The following is a 22,152-nucleotide window of genomic DNA, read 5'->3' on the forward strand; positions in this document are numbered from 1 at the left end:
CTCCTTCATGTCCCTATAGACCCAAGCCAAATGCCACCTCCTCCTTGATTCAATCCGTATTTCTTGCCTCTGCCATCCCCCAGGGTAAACCCAAATCTCGGCTTCCTCCGGGCTCCCAGAGCCCTCCGTCTGGTTCTATCTTAGGAAATGCATAATATTTATTATGTGAGAATCCAAACCATGGCTGGTAACTCGGCTTCTCTGTGGTATCCAGCCTCCAAACTGGTCTCTAATGATCCCTACCTCTTGGTATCTACACCCTTATGTACCACACTGTCCCAGGCGTGGTCTGTGGAACCAACAGTATATGGCAGAAGGGATGGCATGTCACTTCTGAGATTAGGTTATGAAAGACTACAGCTTCCTTCTTGAGCACTCCTGTTCACTCTGCTCTCGTGCTCTCTCTCTCTCTCTCTCAGACCCCTTGCTCTGGGGGAAGCCACACCATGAGCAGTCCTATGGAGATGCCACCATGGTGAGGACCTGAATCCTCGTGCCAGTAGTCAAGTGAGTGAGTTTGGAAGCAGACCCATCAGCCCCAGTCAAGTCGTCAGAGACTGTGGTCCCACCCTACAGCCTGATTGCAGCCTCATGAGAGACCCTGAGCCAGAACCACCAGCCAAGCCACGCTCAGGTTCCTGGCCCTCGGAAACTGTATGAAATAATACATGTTTCTTGCTTAAGCTCAGTCTTTAAGTTCAGTTTTAAGCTACTGAATTTTGGGGTCATTTGTTACACAGCAATATAACTAACACATGTAACTAATGTACTTCTCCATTGGATGTGGACAGCACTGATAGCTGGCCCCAGGCCTGGTTCCTCAATCTCTGCACCAGACTGTGATCCCCTCTCCCCCCTTCTCCCTTTGATCCTTTCAGGAGACAGCCACGCACACACGTCTGCCATTTCCTACTGGCCTCGTAGATCCTTAAGAACAAGGACCCTGGACGGCTCTCATCTGTCTCTGTCACAGTACCCAGCACAGAGCCTGGTCCCTAGGAGTGCGGTATAAGGGAAAGGGCACAGAGTTTGGAACCAGACAGAGCTGAGTTCCACTCCAGTTTGGAGCAGTCACTTCGCCTCTCAGGGACTTGGGGCCTCAGTCTCCTTCTCTGTAAAACTGGGAAAACACCACCACCACCATCACCCCCCCACCCCGGTCTTGCAGACTGTTATGAGGCACACCCAGTCCCTGGCACACAGTAGGAGCTCATCACCTGTGAGTTAGGCCTGAACTTGACAGTGGATCAAGTTCCAAAGAGTGGGAACGTAAATTTTCTTATGTGTTCTCCACACCTAGATTTTTAACTTGCTTCTTTTAACGATCTGATCCTTTCCTCTGGCCAAATCTTTCTCATCGATCTCACAGCCCCTCCTCAAATGCTTGCCAGGCAACTCCTTTTGGTATGGAATATAGGTAAAGAGCGGGAGGAGTAGCCAGCGCATGGGGATGGGGTTGGGAAGGAAAGGCCCTTTGCAGGGATGCTGACCTGTTTGGAGAAGGAGTCCTCGAGCTCTGTGATGTCATTAGAAAACTCTCCGGATGTGGTGACGGAGCTTCCGCCACCATCGATGCCCCCTCCACAGGAGCCTCCGTAGGGGAGCCCTCGTTCGAGCCGGTGGCTCCGAGCACCAGCCATGGCGCCCTCGTCCAGCGAGGCAGGCTTGCCCTCGAAGTACGCGGGGTTCTGTGCCTTCTCGTACTCTTCGAAGGAGAACTGCATCCTCATGTTGGAAAGGATGATGCGGCGGGACATGCGGCTCTCTGAGGCTGAGCTGCGGAGCCGCTCAAAGTTCTTGTTCATGCGGTACTGGCGAAAGGCCGTCTGGATGGTCCTGGCAGCCCTGCGGCTCAGGAAGGAGCCCCCATACTTCCTCTCCAGCATTTCCACCTAGCAGGGGAGGGTCGAGGGGAGCAAGGTGAGAAACTCACGCCAGCCTCATTCATCTCCCTGGGCCTCAACCACACCACCGCCCACCCCCCCAGTCACAGCGAACTGCCTAGAGCTGCCTGGACATGCCAGGCTGGGCTCTGTGGGGTGTCCTCACTGTAATCTTCGATAGCGCTTGTCACATGGGGCTGGGTTGTGGTTTTCGTTCTTATTTACAAGAAGTAGAGGTACATTATTCCAAAAAAAAAAAAAAAGTTCGAAAGAAAACCCAGAGAAGCCAAAAATGGAGAGAAAGTAAGAAATAAATTGAGAGCCGGAAGGAGGAAAGGAAAGAGGAAGAGAGAGAAAGAAGATGGAGAGGAAGGAAGGGAGGGGGAGTGGGGAGAGAGGGAAAGAAAGAAGGAAGGAACAAAGAGAGGAAGGAAGATTGGTTTGCCTGAAGTCCCGATACCTAGGAATAACCACCATTAACATTTTGGTGTATGTCCTTCCAGGTTTGGTTTTTGGTTTTTTTGTTTTTTTTCTGTACATGGTATTTTATGCCCCCCCCCACCTTTTTTTAAAGCTAAATGATATCTTGTGTGATATATGTGATATAGTATAGCACACTCTTCTGAAAGTGTCAAGATATGTGTGTGTTTCTCCTATTTGACAGATTTTTGGAGGACTGGGTCCGGGTCTCATTCATCTTTATGTCTCCAGTGCAGGCTTGGAGCTCAGTCGGTGTTTGTTGAGTGAACAGGAGACTCAGCGGATGGGTGGTGAATGAGTGGGTGAATCCCCAGTAGGGTGAAGGATCTTAGAGCTAGTCTCCCATTCTAGGCTCCCTATCCCTCCCTGGATACCACCCTCAAATGACACATCCCGATCCCTCCCTTGGTTCTCTCGCACCCCCATTCCCGCTCCCAGCTCCCATTCCCAGCCAGAGCCATCTCCTCTGCACCTTCTTGTCCTGTAGGTCCGTGGAGAGTTCATAGCTGTCCGATAGGGCCTTGGAGCGCTTTATCTCCTCCTCCTCCTGCTTCCTCAGGGCGACACTGGCTGGCTGGAGGCGAGCTCGCTGAGCCCAGGGAAGGCCCACCCCAGCTGGGGGGCCCCCCATGTGGCTGCTGGTGGGGGGCAGCTGGCTCAGCCGGTAGGGGGGTTGGCTCCCAGGACTATCAACTGCTGTGCTCAGGTCACTGCCTGGGGCATCACCCTCCACACTGTGGGGATGAGATAAGATGAGCCAGGATGTGGGACCGGGAGATGGGCCTGCTCAGCCAGACTGAACGTGGGTGGACCAGATCCCCTTCCCACAACACCATCCTCCCCAGCTTCCTCACAGACATAGGAACCCCAACTTTTAAAGGCCAGAGGGGAGTTCTACCCTCCCCTCCAAGCTGCCCTTTGCAGTCCCTTCCCTTCAGGCCCCCTTGTCTTCACAACCCTACCCTCAGTTCCCTTCCGCCCCACTGCTCACAGCTCCAGCTGCTTAGACTCATTTACCTCAAGGCTGGGTCTTCTCACAGGCTTGTCCCCGTTCCTACTCACCCCGCACACCTGGCCCCTTCATGGCTACGTCCCCTCACAGCCTTATCCCCAGACCAGTCTCCTCCTAGTCTTGTCCACTCAAGTCCCTTTTTCTAATAGTCCTGGCCCCTAACAACTCCATCCCCAAACCCTCCTTCCCTTCATGGACCAGTTCCCTCACAGCCCCCACCCCCCCAGTCCCCTTCCCCTCTCAGCTCCAGCCCGCCATGGCTCTGTCCCCAACACTGTGTGCTGCAGTTTCCCTCCCACCCTGATCCCCCAGCACCACCCCAGATCAGCCCTGACCCCAGGCCTGGGGCCCACTCCTGCATCCTGAGCCTCCAGACTCCCCCCTCCCCTCCCAAGCCCTGCCCCCTATAGCCCCACCCCTGCCCTCAGCTGCCTGGACACTGGCCTAGCCAGTTCCCAGGTTCCCTGGCTGCAAGGGCTCAGGCTCCGAGACAGCGAGGGCGCCTCCAATTCAGCATCCTCACAGGTAGAGAGCTGCCCTGCGGGGCAATTTCTTTTTTCTCCTCATGGCCTCCTCTGCTCAGCTGAGGGGGGCGCAAAAGTCTTGAGGTTGAAGACTGGCAGGAGCGGGGCACTGGGCCTTGCCTGCCCTGGTTGCCCAGAGCTGTTGTTCCGCCAGACCTGCTCCCATGGTGCCATGGCAACCAGGCTGCCAGGGAACCCAGGTGGCGACAGCGCCCAGGCGCCCTGAGCCTAGCAGGCAAGGTGAGGAGCCACAGAGGTGAGGAGAACGGAGGAGGGGGGGCCAGGAGGGAAGGGACAGGTGGGTGAGGCATGGGGGTTGTGGGGGGAATGGGTGTGGTGGAGCCCAGACAATGGTCTGGTTTGGGCAGGCACATGGTTGAGGGGGCTCTTGGCTGGAAAGGCTTAAGGGGCCACTCCCCAACCCCTACTTAGCAGAGGCCAGGGCGCAGGGCAGGGCAAGCTGGGCTGGATGTAGGGGAACTCCCTACCTGTGTAGGAACTTAAGCTGAAGACCTGCCAGCCTTGTGGGAGAGCACTTTGGGCTGGGGGCTGGGTGCAGGGGGGAGGCTGCACCCACCCATCAGGCCAGGTCCTGGGCTGCAGGGGTAGAGCTCAGCTCCACCCTAGAGGGGCGCCCCCCCGCCCACCATTCATCCTCCACCCTCCCAACGTCAGTCTATAACATTGCCAGGAGCAAGGCAGAAACAGACTGGGGAACTGCCCTCTACCCCAAATCCTCTCTCCTCCTGGGTCTCAGGGGCTTGTGAAGTCCCACTTTGGGGGTCAGACCTAGTCTAGCCCCTCCCCAACCAACCCCGGCATCTAAGATGCTCCTCAGGACTGAAGGATCCCGCCCACCAATCTTCCAAACCTCTCCCTCTCAGCACACAGCTCAAACACCGGTTTGATCCAATTGTCTCCTCTGTTCATGAACCATCCATAGCTCCCGCTGCCCACAAGAGATAGCCCAAGTTTCTCATTCTGGCACTTGAGGTTTCTCAAAGATACAATAGCTAATGCTTATAGAGCACTTAGCACGTCACGCACTGTTCTTACCACTTCACGTTTAGTAACCTGTTTACTCTTCAAAACAACCCTACGAGATAGATATTGTGATTTAACTTCATTTTATACATCCAGAAACTGAGGCCCAGAGAGGGTAAGTAACTTATCAGTGCTCTCACAGCTACTGATGCTGGAGCCAGGATTCAAATCCAGGCAGTCTGACTCCAGAGCTCACACTCTTAAACATTCAGCCAGTCTGCAGGGTGAGCTGCCAGCCCCCCACCCCATCCATCTACCCTTCCCTCCAGCCTGGCCCAGATCCTGTTTCTCCCAAATACTCCTCTGCTTCCCACCTCCCAAACTGCTCATACAGTACCTTCCACCTGGAATGCAGTCCCTATCATCTCTGCCATCTGCAATCTGAGAAATCCCCCCACACCCTACTTCTATCAAGATTCAGGTCATATGCCACCACTAAGAAGCCCTCCTGAAGCCCGCCTCCAGCCAGAAATTATTGCTGATCCTGTTCAGAGCTCCCACACACAGCACATGTCTGTCCTTCTTTTTATGGTACAGGTTAGCTTTGGCAAAGCGTGACAGCTATTTGTGTTCATAACTCCCAGAATCCCAGCACAGGAAGAGAATTTGGTAATCTGTTGCCAGCACCGAGCACAAGGCCTGGAACAGAGTAGCTCGATAAAAGCTTCTGGAGTGAAGGAGTCAATGAATGAGCTCTGGTGGCTGTGCTAATAAATCCTCCCACCTGAGCCTTGACCTCCGCCGCCAGTGTCCTCTTCCTATCCATTCTCCAGCCTGCGGCCAGAGAGAGCCCTCCAAAGTACAGATCTGACCATTTTACTCTCCCACTAGAACCCTCCCACAGCTCCTCAGAACTCATTCAATGAGCAACAGTTGAGCATTTTCCATGTGCCAGGCACAGTGCTGGGTGCTGGGTATATAATAGTGAACAAGACACACAAGATGTGTTCCCTAGGGGAGGTGACATTCTAGTGGGAGAGGCAGACTGTGAATATACACTATCATTTCAGGTAGAGATAAATGCTAGGAAGGAAAATACGGCAGAGTGATCCAAGGTGCTGTTTTCAACATGGCGGTCAGGGAAGGTCTTTTTGAAGAAATGGCATATAAGCTGAGCCCAGATGGAAGTGAGGGAGTGAGTGCTGGGGTCACCTGAGGCCAAAGGAATCCAGACAGAAGGTAGAGCCAGTGCAAAGACGTTAAGGTAGAGCAATGCCCGGCATGTTTGAGAAACAGCAAGGAGGCCAGTATTGCTGGAGCGGGGTGAATGAGGGGAGAGTGAGAGGAGGTAAGATCAGAGGGGGAATGGGGACCAAATCGTGAAGGACATTGAGCCCGCGATAAAGACTTTGGCTTTTGCTCTGATTGAGATGAGCAGAAGAGGGATGTGATCTACCTTAGGCTTTATAGGAATCATCACCCAGGGGATAACCTCCAACTACCTCAGCAGAGCGGTGGATGGCTCTCCTGACCTGACCCCTGCCTCATATACCTTCTGCCCCATGACTTCAACCTGGCTACCTCCTGCTCACCCTTCAACATTTAGCTCACGTGTGCCCTTCCATGCCGACCTGCCCCCTCCACACGGGTTGGCTTACAGGTCCTTCCTCTGCTGCCATAGGGCTCTATGGTCACCTCTATCCCTAGGGCAAGAGCATTAATGAGCTGACTGAACCCTTGAAACTTATCGAGGAAGACGCCATTAGCCCCGTGTTATAGATGAGGACATGGAGGCTCAGAGAGGTGATATAAACTTGCTTAAGGTCACACAGCCTATTAAGTGAGAAAGTCAGGATGCAAACACAGGGCCCAGGCTGTTTTTTCATGACATCTCGCTGCCTCTCGCCACTTCTGGCTCCATGCTGCCCCTGGTTCTCCACTCGTTGGCAATTCTTCCCTTCGGAGCTGGCCCCCAACTTTGGTTGCCAAGGGAAGAGTGGCAGGGGGGTCAGGCTGTCAGCACAGCCTCCCCCAAGAGGGCCTGGCAAAAAGGACAGTGTTTGAGGGTGTTTTTCCTGATATCATACATACTGCTGAAGAGACCAGACCTGGGCATGTGAAATCCCTTTACTCAGGGGCCCCAAAACACTGAGGGCAATGCTGATCGCATGGAAAATCTCTCCTCTCTCTCTCATATACACTCACAGGTATGTGCGCGCATGCACACACACACTCATAATACGGGCAGGAAAAAGCTGGGAAGCCTGGCTTCAAGTCTTGAGTGCCATTTACCAGCTGTGTGAGCCTGGGCATGTCCCTTTACCTCTCTGCACTTGTTTTTCATCTGTGCAGGGCTAGAGGGAAATGCAATTCCCTCTTTGGATTCCTGGACTTCAGAAAGGGCCTGGGAGCCCCCCCCCACCCCAGACTCCTCCCCACCAGGAGCAAAGAACACAAGAATACAGATACACACAGACACACACATGTGCCTATGTGCACTGTCTTCTGGGCCATTCTGTGCGGGAAACTGAAGCGCATCCTCTGCAGCGGGGGAAATAAACCACGTTACACAAATAACCACAGTACAAAGCTGAAAGTTCTCAAGGCTGGGGAACAGAGGAAGTGCTGGGGGAGCTCAGGAGAGAGATTCCTTCGGCTTGGGGGTGGCTGAGCAGAATAAAAATAAACTCACACTTACAGTGCACCTTCCCTGTGTCAGGCATTTTCCGCACATTATTTAATCTGCATGACAAACGTGAAGGAAGAATTAGGATTCCTATTTTGCAGGTGAGGAAAAAGGCTCTGAGGGGGAAAGTAATTGCCAAAGGTCTCAGAGTTAGCATGTTGCAGAACAGGAATCCAAAGCCCAGAGCCTGGACTAGTTCCCCTGCTGCCTTAGAGGCTTCCCTGGGGAGAAAGCGTTGACCAGGGCCTTGCCTAGGAGGAGCTGGTAGAAGTGAGTGAGTGACCTTGTGTGAGCCAAGGCACTAAGATGGGGAGAAGCAGGGCATGACATTCTGTAGGGATTTAGGGTGGCCTGCCCAAGGCATGGGGCATTGACTCTCCCCAGATGCTGCTCCTAATGGGAGGTCTCTTTCCCTCCTTCCCTTTATTGGCACTGCCCGGAGCCAGGCAGCCAGCAGGGGACAGGATCAGGATGCAGTTGCCATGGAAATGAATGGGGGCTGTCGCTATGGATACCATAAGATGAGGGCAAGAGGAAGCTAGGGATGCTGAGGACTATCCCCATGACAACTTAGGCTGGAAGGGGCGGGGGACCGGAAGTGGGAGACAAGAAAACCAGAGGAGGAGGTCAGCGCACCTAGATGAGAGCAGGGGCTTTGGGCCCTGGAGGAAGACCCTGTCAGGAGACCGGACAAAGGGGTGGGTGGGGCAGAGGGGCAGAGGGACCCCAATCACCTCCGTCTCCTCTGATGGTTCTTCTGCAAGCTGTTTCTGCTGCCCAATCCCAGTGCCGTGGAGATTCCAAACCTGAGGCCAGCCCGGCTTGGCACAGGGGCTGGCAGGGGAGGCAGCCATCATAGGGGCTGACTGGGGAGACAGCAGGCAAACGTGAGCTTGGGGGCACACAGACCTGGGCTTGAATCCCAGCTCTACTTCTTTGCAGCCCTAAAAAGAATTGCTGTTCTTTAATGAGTACCTGCTTTTGGCTAGGCCTAGCCACTCTGCAAGGTCCGGGTTGTTCTCCCTGAAGGAGATAGCAGATGAAGAGACTGAAGTGCAGAGGGATGAAGTAACTTGCCCAAAATCTCAAAGCTCAGCAGTGGTGGAGCCAGGAGCCAAATCAACACTCCTGTTCTTACCCGCCAGCTCCCCCCCCACCGCCCGCCCCCGACACTGAACTGCCCCTCCCAGGTCTGGTCTGCATTCTCCAGCTCCCTGTGCCTTCCCACAGTGACATGCAGAGGGCCAGATGCTGGGTAAATATCTGTGGAGTGTGAGAAGAAGCAACCCAGGAGGAAGCAGGAAAGACTGAGGTTAGATGGAAGAAGTGCCTGACTTCGAGAACAGTGAGTCATGGGTTTGACTGGCCATGGGGAGAAGAGCCACAGAACGGGGATGGGCTTTATGAACCGTCCAATCCCCAAGATCCAAACTGCGGCCCACAAAGTCAAAGTGACGTGCCCAGGGTCGCGAAGAATGAGAACCCAAATACCCTACCTTCCAGGCCAGTGTCCCTGCTTTTAGTGTGAGCGGCGCCTTGAATCTGTCCAGCTCCCCGCAAGCCCTGTGCCTTGAAGTTCCCAGACAACAGCTGGGCAAAGGCAGGCAACTTGCCCTTGCCAGGCTAGCGAGCCCAGTGCCCGTGCTCATACTCTTCCTTTGTTTCTTCTGCCCAGGATGGCCTCCCTCTCCCCTTGGCCCCAGACCTCATCTGCATCTCGCAGCACTCTGAGCAGGTGAGCCCTTCCGGAAAGTCAATCCTGACTCACTTCCCACTCCCCCACAGAACCTGACAGGGTCAGCTACTCCCTCCTCTGCGTCTTGTGCACCCTCACGTCACGGGGGGTCCTTATTGGCAGCTAACTTGTGATACCCCCTTGAAGTGTCCCTCCCCTTCCCTGCTCCTGTCTCCCAACGGCAGTGGCCGGGTATGCGTCACACCTCTGTGGACCCTGCATGCCCGCGCCAGGGCCCAGCACACGGCACGTGCTCAGCAGCCACCTTGGTCCCCTAAGACAGGTGGCAGTCGTGTGTGTCTGAGTGTGTGTGACCATCCTGCCTGACAACCGTCACCCTAAAAGCCACAGCCCCACCTGCTCAAAAGCCACCCACACCCGGTCTCGTGATTATCTCTACCCGGCGACACAGAGAGCCTGCCAGGCACAGAAGGCCAGCCCCTCACACAGTCAAACTCACACACACACTCAGAATTGCTCACACCCGGCCACACACAATCACATCCCCTTAGATACATAACAAGGCCCGGCCTCTCAGTACTGCTCCACCTGCCCGCCGCACGTAAGGACACGCGCACGTATGCACAGGCACACACACTTCCCTCACAGCTGACAGAAACCTTCCCCCGCCCCCCAGCACAGGCCCTCGGCCAATTCAGTTGCCTACACAGAAGTCCATACCTCATTGGCTCCCACGGTGATCACCTGACCTTGGCTTGCCCTCTGCCTCCATTTAGTTGAACTCCCACCCCCACCCTACTTCCTTGTATCTCCAGTCAGATAAAGGGTAGAATGGTCTCTCTAGCCACAGGTCATCCAGCCTCCCACTCCCTGGAGAGCCAGTTGGACAGAGCAATCTAGACACCATTCCCCAGCACAACCCTGGGGCTCCCTGCCAGAGTTTTGTCCAGGCTGTGCCTGTCTCCTGTGATGCCTCTCAAACCCTTCCCAGCCTTCCGCTTCTTGCCCCTCCTCCTCCAGCAAGCCCTCCCTGACACCACCATCCTCCCTAGCCCACCCTGACATACCCCCTCCTCTTTGGGCCACGAACAGATGCTGCTCACCAGTGAAGCCGTATCTACTCCATTATTTCTGCCCCTCAGGCCCTGCCTATTTTTCCAAAGGAATTCTCCTCTCCCCTGGGTGACGGAGAACTTAGGGAGAACACAGCCACTGTCTTCTTTTGGAGCCCTCACAGAATTTAGCTTAAAGCCTCGTCAGGGGGTGCCTGGGTGGCTCAGTCGGTTAAGCGTCCGCCTTCGGCTCAGGTCATGATCCCAGGGTCCTGGGATCGGGTCCCGTATTGGGCTCCTTGCTCAGGGGGGAGCCTGCTTCTCCCTCTGCCTGCAGCTCTCCCTCTCTCTGACAAATAAATAAATAAAATCTTTAAAAAATAAAATAATAAAATAAAGCCTTGCCCACAGTTAGGTGCTCAAGCAATGCCTTCTGGAACAGTAAAGGAGGGAGAAGAGGAAGAGAGAGGGGGAGCGACAGAGGAAAGTCCAGAGGGAGATGAGAAATAAATTAGAATTTGAAAGAGTAAGTGAGTAGATGAGTTGAGAGGCTGAGTGAAACAGAGAGTGAGGGAATAAGGTGAGCCTCTGGGGAAAGGACAGGACCAATGTGATGGGGATGCTGAAGGGAGGGCTGAAAGAAAGGACGGGGCGGGGGGGGGGGGGACTCTCTCGTGGGCTCTAATCAAAGCAAGAGCCACCCGTCACTGCATACTTGCCCAACTGTGCATCAGACCCTATGCTGGGCTCCTTGTGTTTCCTTGTTAATCTTCACGATAACCCACAGAGGTAGATACATTCTCACTGCGCTCGGGAGGAAAATGAAGCTCAAGGAGAAGAAAATACTTGCTCAGGATTACACAGGCAATAAGTGAGAGAATCAGAAGGTAAACTCAGATTTGCTCAATGCCAAAGGCTTAGAAAGGGAGAGCCGGGGTATGTGCCCGCTTTGGGGGGGGGGGCGGTCTCCTGACTTTGCTCCCACCGAAGACACATTATGGAAGGTGTGGGTCCTACAGTCTGAAAAGGATACCTTCCACCCTCCTGCCAACAGCCTCCAGGAATTCTTAGAACTCGCTCCAGGAAGGTGCAGGAAATATTTAGGTCATTGCATCTGGAGGAAATGGCTTCCCCTTAGATTCAGAGACCCCTAAAGTTGTAGAATCGGAACCTTGAAAGTACAGAATCAAGGACTCTTACCATCACAGAATATTAAAATCATACCATCAGAAACTTTTTAAAATAATAGAATCATGAAATCCACAGGATTGGAGACTTCCCCAAATCGCAGTGTTGTGGAAATAGAAACCACAGAATTGCATGGAATGTGTCATTGAATTATATTTTAAACGCATGTAATCATACTTCCTTAAAACTGTCGCATTTGAGATCAAAAGAATGTTGGAGCTGGAGGAGCCCTTGGAGATCCTCTGATCCAACCCCCCTCCTCCTTTCACACACGGCAGGGGTGGGGGGGGGGGGCAGAAACTAGGTAGCACAGGGGCCAAGCGGCATGTCCCGGCTGGCCAGGCTGACGGGCTGGAGAAGGCAGCAGGCTTGCCCGTGGTGAGAGCGCCACAGCACTCATTCATTGAGTGAGTGAGTGCCTGCCTCTTGGGTGCTGGCAATACCAAGAATCGAACCCTACTCTCTCTCCCAGGCCCTGTCCCCAGCCCTGGATAGGAAAGAAGGGAAAGCCCTGGTGGGGATGCGGAGAGGGAAGTGGGGGGAAGGGTGGAACATACATCAGACAGAGAGAAGAGATCAGCTTTTATTGATGGCAATTCCTTTGTACACAGCGACACGCGCACTCTGAAAGGCCTTTTCCTCCTGACCACACTTACAGAGCGCTGTGGGAGTGGCAGGGGGCATGGGGACGAGGCCTTCAAGCAGCAGAGGGGATGGCAGCAATGGCCACAGCGAGGGAACGAGCAACGGGGAACTAGGCAGGCCGGGTCCCGCCCCCGTCTGGTCCTCTGAGCCCTAGGCACCCTGCATCTCTGTTTGTGCTCACAGAGGACAGAGGTAGGTCCTTGGGATGTCATTTGGAGACCTCTCCAGGAGTGGCAGGCTCCAGGGTGCCTGGGAAGTGGGGTGCGGGTGCGGGAGGGTCCAGGTTCCAAGCTCCAAGCTCTGCTGCTCCCACATTTTAGTCAGACCTAGGGCTCCAGCCTTTATAATTGGGGGGCTGGAGTCCAGGGGAGACAGCAGTGGGGGTGTGTGTGGGAATTCCAAGGAGGTGGGGGAGGAAGGGGCACGATGCTTGCCCATCCTGAAGCAGGGACAGGGTCCCATGGGGGATCGCGGGCCGGGGGGGCTGGTTAAGGCTTTTGCTTCTGCATAGAAAATGACCCTTGTCCTCTCAGTTACCGAGAGGAGGGACTACTGCACTCGGAGGCCGGACAGCAGAACTGATGAGCGTCTTCCTCTTCCTCTTCCTCAGTCTCCTCCTCCTCCTCCTCTTCCCTGGGGCCAGGAAGGGCAGGGTAGAGGCCACAGGCGGGCGGGTGACAGAGAGAGGCAGAGGCATTAGTTTGCAGAGCAGGGGAGATACATGAACGGCTTTGGAACCAGGGTGGCGGGGCTAGGATGGGGGTCTGGATGGGGAGTCCACTGTCACAGATTATCTAGGGCCACGCCCAACTCAGTCTCCAAGGAGCTGCAACAGCCCTCCCCCACACCCAAGCTGGGCTGGCTTAAGGTCATGCCCAGAGAATACCAATTCCATTTCGGACCTGACAGGCGGCCCAACCTTCATTTGAAAAGAAATAGTAGCAGCGTGCTCGGTGCTGGCTCTTTGCAGACATCACTCATTTAACCCCTGCAACAACACGGCAACATTTTAGAGATGAGGGAATTGAAGCTCAGAGAGGCTGAGATAACCTGCCCAAGGTCACATAGCTGGGTGGGTGGTAGAGTCGGGAGTTCAGCCTGGAGTTCTCAGAGCTCCAAGTCTCAGGCTCATCCCACTGGGTCCTTGAGGTGAACTTGGCACTATCTCTAGAAATCTACCCTGCCCTTGAAGGACAAAGATTTGTATCTCCTGAACGCTCAGGGTCGGGGAAATTGGTGATGCTCAGAGATGGGGTGTGGAAAGCCCACAGCTTTGGAAGCAAACGGACCTGGGTTCCAACACCAGCTCTGCAAGTGCTTCCAGGCTATGTGCCCAGGCATGCTATTGCCCCTCTTGAAGCCTCAGGGTCCTCATCTGTAAAAACGGGGCTCGTGATGCCAACCCCACGGGACTGTTGCAAGGACTGGAACATACGTCAAGTGCCTGGCAGAGAAGAGCAACAGGAACATGGTGGCGGTTCTTGTTAACTGCTCGGGAACTGAATCTGTTTCCCAAGGCGGCCACTGGCACCCACACGGAAGCACCACGGTGGCAGGGAGGAGATGGTGAGGGAGCAAGCTCCTGTCCCTGGGGTACTGTGGACGGCTACCAGGAGCCAGTCTGCGTGCAGCAGGCCCTGGAGCCGGGCTATGGTTGCGCGGCGTGGATGGATGGACAGTAGGGCTCAGGGGGTCCAGCTGCCTTGGGAATGGAAAGGCTGCTCCTCTGGAGATAGCTGATGAAACAGTATTGCCCTGCTCCCAGACCCCTTGGCTCAAGAGAGGCAGGAGGTATGGAAGCCAGGCGACTGGAGGATTGGGAAGAGATGAGAAGGAAAGAGGACAGGGACAGGCAAGGGAAGGCACTGCTGTCCATCGGACAGGCAGACGAGCCCACACACGTGCACATAACACACACACGCACACACACGCACACACGCACACCCCACTCTTCATACTCAAAGCTCTCTCTGACACATTGTTCCACAGAGTCACTGAGTCAGCAGAACCACGTGAAGCAGAGCTCAAGCCCGGGGCGAGCAGCTCGCCCTTTCTGAGTCTCCCATTCCTTATCTAGAAAAGGAGAAAACGCCACACCTCTCAAGGCTGTCACGGAGGACAAGTGATCTTCCAGGCCACACCCCCCTCCCCTTGCATCCAGGTCAGGCCTCTGCCACCCCTCACCCCGGCCCTGCGGTCACCTCCTGATTTCTTCTCTCTACTCTTTTGGACCCATTAGCCTTCCTAATAAAGTCAGCAAGCATGAATCTCTTGCTTGTCTCTGCTTAGACACCCACCTTGGCTCCCCGATGCTTCCTGGATAAAAGGTCAGACTCTTCAACTTGGCATTCAAGGCTCCCCCACCATATGGCCTCACTTGGCCTTCCTCATCCGGTGGAGAAAGCATGGGCTTTAGAGTATGACAGACCTGGGTATGACTATCAGCCCCACCTCCTACCAGCTGGGTGACCTCGGGTCCACTTCTTTACTTCTCTAGGACTTATGTTCCTCACCTACAAAGTGAGCAAATGCCCATTCCACAGGGAGTGGTGGGAATAAATGGATTCAAGTATATCGAGCACCTGCTACAGGGTAGGTTTGGTGCTTCATACACAGTAACTGTTATTATTACTTTCAGTATCAGTGGCTCATTTCATGCTCAGACTTCATCAAACCAGCTCGTTCATTATTCCATCAGGATGGCTGGCCTTTTCACATCTCTGTGCCTTCACTGACTCTGTTTCTTCCTTCTGCACACATCTTCCGCTACTGAAATCCCATCTGAACATTATGGCCCAGCTTAAATGCTGCTTCCTGCAGGAAGTCCTCCCTGACTCTCAAGCAGAAGTATCCCTTGCTTCCTCCTAGCTCCCCCATTCCTGCCCTTGGCGGTTGCTCCAAACTCCACTGAAGCATTTCTTTCACCAACCCCCTCAACGCCCTTGTCTTCGCCCCCACTACCCCTGCTCTGCCTCTCTGTGAGAAAGAGAGGGCCCCCATATTATTTAAGGCCAGCCCCTCCACTCGGGCTCTGGTGCCCACCCCTGCTACCTCCTCCACAACAATCATCCCCTCTCCCTCCTGTGTTTCAACCTCTCTCTCTCTCTTTCTGTTGCCTCCTTCTTACCAACATTTATAGAAGCTCAAGTCTCTCCCATCTGGGAATAAAAACCCTCTATCTGCCCCCACATCTCCCTCTAGCAATCACTGTCCCTCTCTCCTCTTCACAGCTAAGCTTCTTGAGAAATTCATCTCCACTGGCCATCTCCACTTCAGTACCTCCCACGAGCTCTCCAACCCACTGCAATCTGCCTCATGCGCCCACCCTGCCACCGAAACTGTTCTTAGCCAGGTCGCCGAGGACCTCCTAGTGGTTAAAGCCAATAGACTCTCTCCCACCCTCATCTTCCTTCCCCCAGCTGTAACATTTGCCACTCTTAACAAGCCCCTCCTGTGCACGCGGATGGCTCCTTCCTTCCTCTGCTTCCGTGAGCCCACTCCCTGCTGGTTTTCCTCCTACTTCTCTGACCACCCCCATCTCTTCTTCCTCTCCCCATCTCTTCTGTGTTGGTCCCTCTTCCCCAGTTCTGCTCTGGTCCTCTTCTCTTTCATTCCATACCCTTTGCCAGCAGTCTCACTCCATTGCTTAACCTCAGGGATGGCTTAGGACCCCTCCCCCATCCCCATCTCTGTCTCATGGATCTCTCTCCTGGGTCTCAGACCCATCAAGCCTAATGCTTGCAGGAAGCTCCACCAGGATGGCCTTTAGGGCCTTCAGAGCTCACGGGGACCTCAAACTCAGCATCTTACCACTGCAAACCTGTCCTCTGCATGTTGCACCTTAGTGAAAAGCACCACCATCCACCCAGTCGCCCAAGCCCAAAACACACCTGGGAGTCATGCTAGGTTGCATGCTCCCTTAACAAGTCAGTCACCAAATTCTGCCGATTCCACCTCCTCATCTTCTATTCCTCTCACTCCTTGTTGGCTCTTTCTCCAATCACACTGGTCTCCCTGCTGTCCCTCGAACATGACCCGCACACTCTTGCCTCGGGGCCTTTGCGCTCCACGTTCCTTCTGTCTGGAACATCATCCCCCAGAGAGGCGTGGCACCAGACACATTCTATACATTTGGTTGCTTATTTATTTATTATCCATCCACCCACCGTAAGATCCATCAGGACCAGCATCTGTTCTGTTCAGTGCTGTATTCCCAATGCCCAGCACAGCGTCTGGCGCTCAATAAATATTTGTTGAATGAATGACTCCACTGCCAGACCTGAACACTGAAACTCACTGTGAATTCCAACCTCTGCCATCTCCACTCCCTCCCACCCCCACCATTTATTCAGCCTACTACTCCAGTTCTCTCCTCCTCCCAGTCACCTCTCAAATGCATCTCCTCTGCTCTCTCCCCACAGCCACTAACTACCCCAGCTTATCTCTCTCTTGGATTACCACAGCAGCCTCCTCCCTAGTTTCCCTTCCTCTAAAAAGCCTCTTCGACTAGTGTCATTTTGCCTCCTCAAGAACTGCTCAAGGCTTCCCAGCTGCCTACCGTGAAGAAGGAAGCAGGCCTAAGCTCCGCCCCCTCCCTCGTTCAGTTTCACCATCCCTCACCCCTGGGCCTTGGTGTGCTCTCTCAGAGCATCCTCCCCCATCTCTAGCTCTCCAAATCTTTATGGACCTTGAATGATTGACTCAAACACCACTTTCTTCAGGAAACAACCTGACTCACAAACCAGACATAAATCCTCTCCAAAGTCCATAGAATGTTAAGCATCTCCAGTGTCGCTCTGGGATCTCCAACAACCGAGTAGGATGGAAGTTAGTAACCACCAAGGACATTGAGTGCTGGGTAAGCATTAATAGAGGTTCCCTTTTCCTCTTGCACTATTACCCTGGATTCATGTCCCTGTGGCCCTCTGCTAATGCCAACATATCCTTGTCTCTTCCCTTTCCTTCACCTTCTATTGGGTCTCTCATTAATAACCCTCAAAGGCTTTTGATTCCATAATTTGAAATTAAAATGTTTCTATATGACCAGTGCCCAGTGGAGTAGTGCAACAGGGTAGTTCTGCTCAAATCCATTCCCTTCTGTGCCAATACCCCAGTTTAGGCCCTCCAGCTGGCCCCCATGCATACAATCCATTTCTCATACCGACTGCTAATGTGATGTTTCTAAAACACAAATTTTACCAAATTTCTCTCCTATTTAGAATCCATTCCCATGACACTTTGTCACTAGCAACATTGGTTCTTGACCTTTTTGGAGTAACACAAACCCTTTATGCATATAACAAAAGCCATGGAACATCTCCCCAACAACAACAACAACAACAAAAAAGCCCATAGGTGCACACACAAAACATTTTGCACTCAATTCAGGAGACTCATGGACCACCTGAAGCCCATGCCACCCAGGTTCAGAACCTCTGGCCCTACCCAATAACATCTAGGTTCTTCTGCATATGCCACTCCTTCTGCCTGAAATGTTCTTCCACACTTCACCCTTCTGTCCCTGACTACCTCTTACTCATCCTCTAAGACTCAGCTCTTAGGCTGAGCTGACCTGCAGCGGTCCTGGACCAGGCCAGATCCCTTCCTTTGGGCTTCCACAGCACCCACCCCCCGCCATGAGCCCCTCTATCATAGACATCCTTGGTCTCCCCAACTAACTGGGGACTTGTGGAAGGCAAGAACCATTACCTAGCATAGGCCCTGGCTACAGCAGAACTCCGTAAGTGTCTACTGAGATGAACACTAAGAAAAGCTATGCTTTTTTTGAGTGCCCATTATGTGCCAGGCACTCAGCAACTGATCTCATCTATCAAACCCCTGATGTTGGTGGTATTGTGTTTCTTTCAACAGATAAGGAACTAGGCTCAGAGATGTGAGGGGAGTTGTTTATGGTCACCCAGCTAGTGAGTGAAAGAACTGGGAATGAAATGGAGATGTGTTGGCACCAGTGCAAATACTGGCCCACCATACTTCCCTGCCCTGGACTGTGAGACTGGAAGAGGGGAGCAATAGAAGAACAGGGCCAACAGCCAGGGCCAGAATGCCCTGTCTGGGCTCCATTTCCCAGGCCACCTGCCCATTTTTTTCCCTCCTGTGTCACCTTCATGGCAAGACCAGAGATGTGGCTCTCTCTTCTTATAGTGCAATCCCCTCCATCCCATGCACTACTCTCAGCCTTCTCATCTCAAAGCCCCACTATGGTCAGGCCCATTCTTTGCTCCAGAACCATCCCCAGATCCAATCCAATCCAATGCTACACACTTGGCTATGAGGAACAGAAGACACGGGTGGTCCCTTCCCTTCAAGAGCTGACAGTCACCCAGGAATTTTACATGTACCATCTCCAATCCTAAATCAGCCCGGAGAGGTAAGTAGGCATTCTCCTCACTACATAGATGAGGAAACAGAGGCTCAGAGGTTAAATGGCCTGCCACAGTCATAGAGTTGGTAAGTGGTCAGACTTAGATTTGAATAAAGAAAGGTACTGACTCAACTACTTTCCCCCATTAGGTCATCCTGCTTGGAAGAGCCAAAAAGTAGGCAAGACCACTTCTGGCAGGGTTGGGGGATGAAGGAAAGCTATTATTCTTCAAGACTCAGTACTCATGTCCCCCCCTGTAGAGGACAGATGGGATTAGGTGCCCTTCCTCTGAACCTACTTCTGTCCCATACCAAACCACACTATGCTGTCATTGTCTATGTGTCTCTCACTTCTAGACTTGAGCTCCCTAATGGCAGGACCAGATACAATTCAGTCCTGTATCCCACAAAGGTTCAGCTCAAGGCCTAACCAAGGGTAGGCAAGACAAATCTCGCTGAATGAATAAGGTGGTATTTGAGCTAGTTATTAAAAGGAAAAGCAAGATCTGAACAACTGGACATAGGGAAATGGTACAGAGGAAGAAGGAAATAAATTAGTAAAAGCAAGGAAATGGGACCAAGGAAAAAGGCCAGTGATTTTTAAATTATGACAGGATGTGCATAACATGTTTTCATCATTGTTATGTGGATTTTCTTTTCCTTACAACAATGGGATAATACTACAAGCCCTGTTCTGCAACTTGCTTTTTTTCATATAACAATAAGTCTTGGAGATCCTTCCATGCCAGTATACAGAGATAGACCTTTTTCTTTTGATCTGTAAGAGTATTCCATAGTAGGGGTGAATCATGAAGGAAAAGTTGCTCTCTATTGATGGACATGAAGGTTGTTTTAATTTTTTGCTATTATAAACAATGCTGCAGTGAATATCTTTGTGTATGCCTGGAAGTGGCTTTGAAGGATAAGCTCTTAAAAGTTGAATTGCTGGGCCAAAGGAATGCACATTTTGTTTAAAATGTAGCTAAAAGTTATTTCTGTTGCTTTAACATTTTTATAGACTGGCTAAAAGATTATTCCTACTCACATAATCCTGTCTTTATTTTGAGTAGCATACATCATGCAACCTTTTCATTAAGAGCTGGCTGAGAATGTGATCCTACAAGGGCATGTGACAAAGAGTTGCGCAGTATGGTTTATGCTTGCAGTTGGGACTGAATGTTTTAGAAAAGACCTCTGGTTGGGGGACCATCTCGTAGTAAAGCCTTAGAGAAATCTACCTCTAAGATATGGCTCTCAGGTTAGAAGTATATGCACATGTAAGATTCTGGGGGCAACTAACAAAAAGGTGCCATAAAAAATCGCACCAATTTGCACTCCAGTCAAGGAATGTGAGAGGTTCTGTTTCTTCACAACTCTTTCAATCCTCTCAATTTTGGCACTTTAAAATTGGTACTTCGTTATTGTTTTAGTTACATTTCTTCAGCTATTGGCAAGCTCGAGTATCCTTTCTCATTCATCAGCTAATGGATGTCGATTTCTTTGCTGAATTGCCAGATCACGTTATTTTTCTATTCTAAATGTGGTATACATCTTTTTCTTATTGATTTCCAGGTGATGATGTATAGACAGAGATATTAACCTTTGCCTGATATCTATGTAGCAAATACCTTTTCCTAGCCTGTTATGTTTCAATTTTGTGTATAGTATCTTTCTCCACACAGGAGTCCTTAACTTCACTGTAGCCGAAATTACTGTTCTTTACTTTATTGCTTCTGGGTTCTTCCATCATGCTCAGAAAGGCTCTTCCACCCTAATATTATAAAAATATTCTGTATTTTCTTCTGGTACATTTATAATTCTATCCTTTGTATTTGATTTTATATGAGACAGGGGTTTAACTTCACTTTTTCCCAACTGATAAGCCGATGGTCCTATCCCACTTACTGAGTCCCTACTGATTTGACATGTGTTTTTTTTTATCATAAATTAAATTCCCATATGAATATATGGGTTTGTTTCTAAAATCTCTATTTTGTTCCATGTATGTCATCCTCTATTTCTGTGTTAATATATGTAATTTCTGCAGCTTTATGGTAAGTTTTGTATTTAATAGGACAAGTTCCCCCTCATTGTTCTTCTTTTCCAAAATTTTCTTTGTAATGCATGGGCATTTACTCTTCCAAATGAACTTTAAAATCCAATTGCCCAACCCCCAAAGAAAATACCACTGAAATTTTAATGAGAAATGTGTTGAACCTTTTGACCAAACTGAGGGGAAAAAATTGTCATTTTTACCATATTCAATCTTCCCATCCAGGAACAGGATAGGACGCTTGACTGTTCAAGTCTTCCCACAGCCTCTGATGAAATTTTACAGTTTTCTACAGAGAAGCATTTCATGTTTCTTGTCAATTCCTAGGAATTTTATCATTTTTGCTATTATTGTGAAGGAAATCTTTTTCTATTTTTTCTTCTAATTAGTTGTTGCTGGTATTCAGAGACGCTAATGGTTTAGGTGTATATTTCTCTTGTATCTAGCCATCTCACATAATTTTCTTATTAGTTCTAATAAATTTTTCCTTTTATTCTCTTTGATTATCTAAGTAGACAACCACATCATCTTCAAAGAGTGCTAATTCTGAGTCTTTCTTTCTAACATTTATACAACTTATTTCTGTTTTTTAACCCCACTGGTTAAAACTTCTAGAAAAAATGTTGGTTAGTGACAGTGATGGCAGTCATACTTCTTTTGTTCCCGAACTTAATGGCAATTTATCTAGTATTTCACTATTACATTTGATGATTGTCTTTGGTTTCTGATAAAAAATTCTTTACCAATTTAAGGATGTTTTCACTGATAGCTTACTGTACTAGTTATCTATTGCTGTGTAACAAATTACCCCAATACAGCAAGAAATAACTAGGACACTTACTAAGAGTTCTAAAATCAAGAATTGATGTGTAATTCTATCAGATTATTTTTTCAGCATTTATGGAGATAGTTATATGTTCTATTTAATCTATTAATGTAATCCATTACAATCACAGCTTTCCTAATGTTGAACAATTCCTGCCCTCCTGGGACAAACCTTCATTTGTCAAGATACATTCTTCTTTCAATACACTGATGGATTCAGTTTGATACTCTTTTATTTAAAATATTTGTGACTGTATTAATATATGAGATTAGGCTATAGTTTTCATTTTTTTTTTTGTCTAAACCTATCCAGTTATACTAGCTTTCTGGAATGAACTAGGAGGCTGTCCATTTTTTTCTATTATCCGATCTTTCCAGATTTGATAGAACTTCCATCATACCAGAACTTCCATAATACCAACTGGGCCCTGGTACCATTTCTGAAGAGAAAACTTTGACCATATTTTTAACTTCTTCTATATTGTTCTATTCTAGTCAGCTTTTCTGTCATTCCTTAAGTCATTTCGGTGATTTATATTTTCCTATAAAACCACCCATTTCATCTAGAGTTTCACATTTATTGGTATAAAATTATACAAAGCATCTTTTATGACTTTTTTCATCTCTTCAAAATCTGTGGTTAAATCCCCTTCACCATACCTTATTTTATTTATGTCTTTCTTGCCTTTTTCTCTGTCATATCTGTCAGAGGACTGTCTGTCTAGTTTACTGGTCTTTTAAAA

General features: G+C 50.6%; 1 protein-coding gene across 4 annotated transcripts in view; it reads right to left on the minus strand.

The window, feature by feature from the left end:
- Positions 1-22,152, minus strand: part of IQSEC2 (IQ motif and Sec7 domain ArfGEF 2) — a 75,325-nt gene that overhangs the window by 15,929 nt on the left and 37,244 nt on the right. For all 4 annotated transcript variants that reach the window (XM_034986530.1, XM_034986328.1, XM_034986476.1 and 1 more), the window contains 2 exons: positions 2,836-3,097; positions 1,491-1,892 (listed from right to left, as the gene is read on the minus strand). In XM_034986530.1, the coding sequence (XP_034842421.1) occupies positions 1,491-1,892; positions 2,836-3,097 (664 nt within the window). The remainder of the gene's footprint in view (positions 1-1,490; positions 1,893-2,835; positions 3,098-22,152) is intronic.

The sequence above is a fragment of the Mirounga leonina genome, unplaced genomic scaffold (genome assembly GCF_011800145.1).
Source record: "Mirounga leonina isolate KUSES-001 unplaced genomic scaffold, KU_Mleo_1.0 Mir_101529, whole genome shotgun sequence".
Taxonomy (NCBI): Eukaryota; Metazoa; Chordata; class Mammalia; order Carnivora; family Phocidae; genus Mirounga; species Mirounga leonina.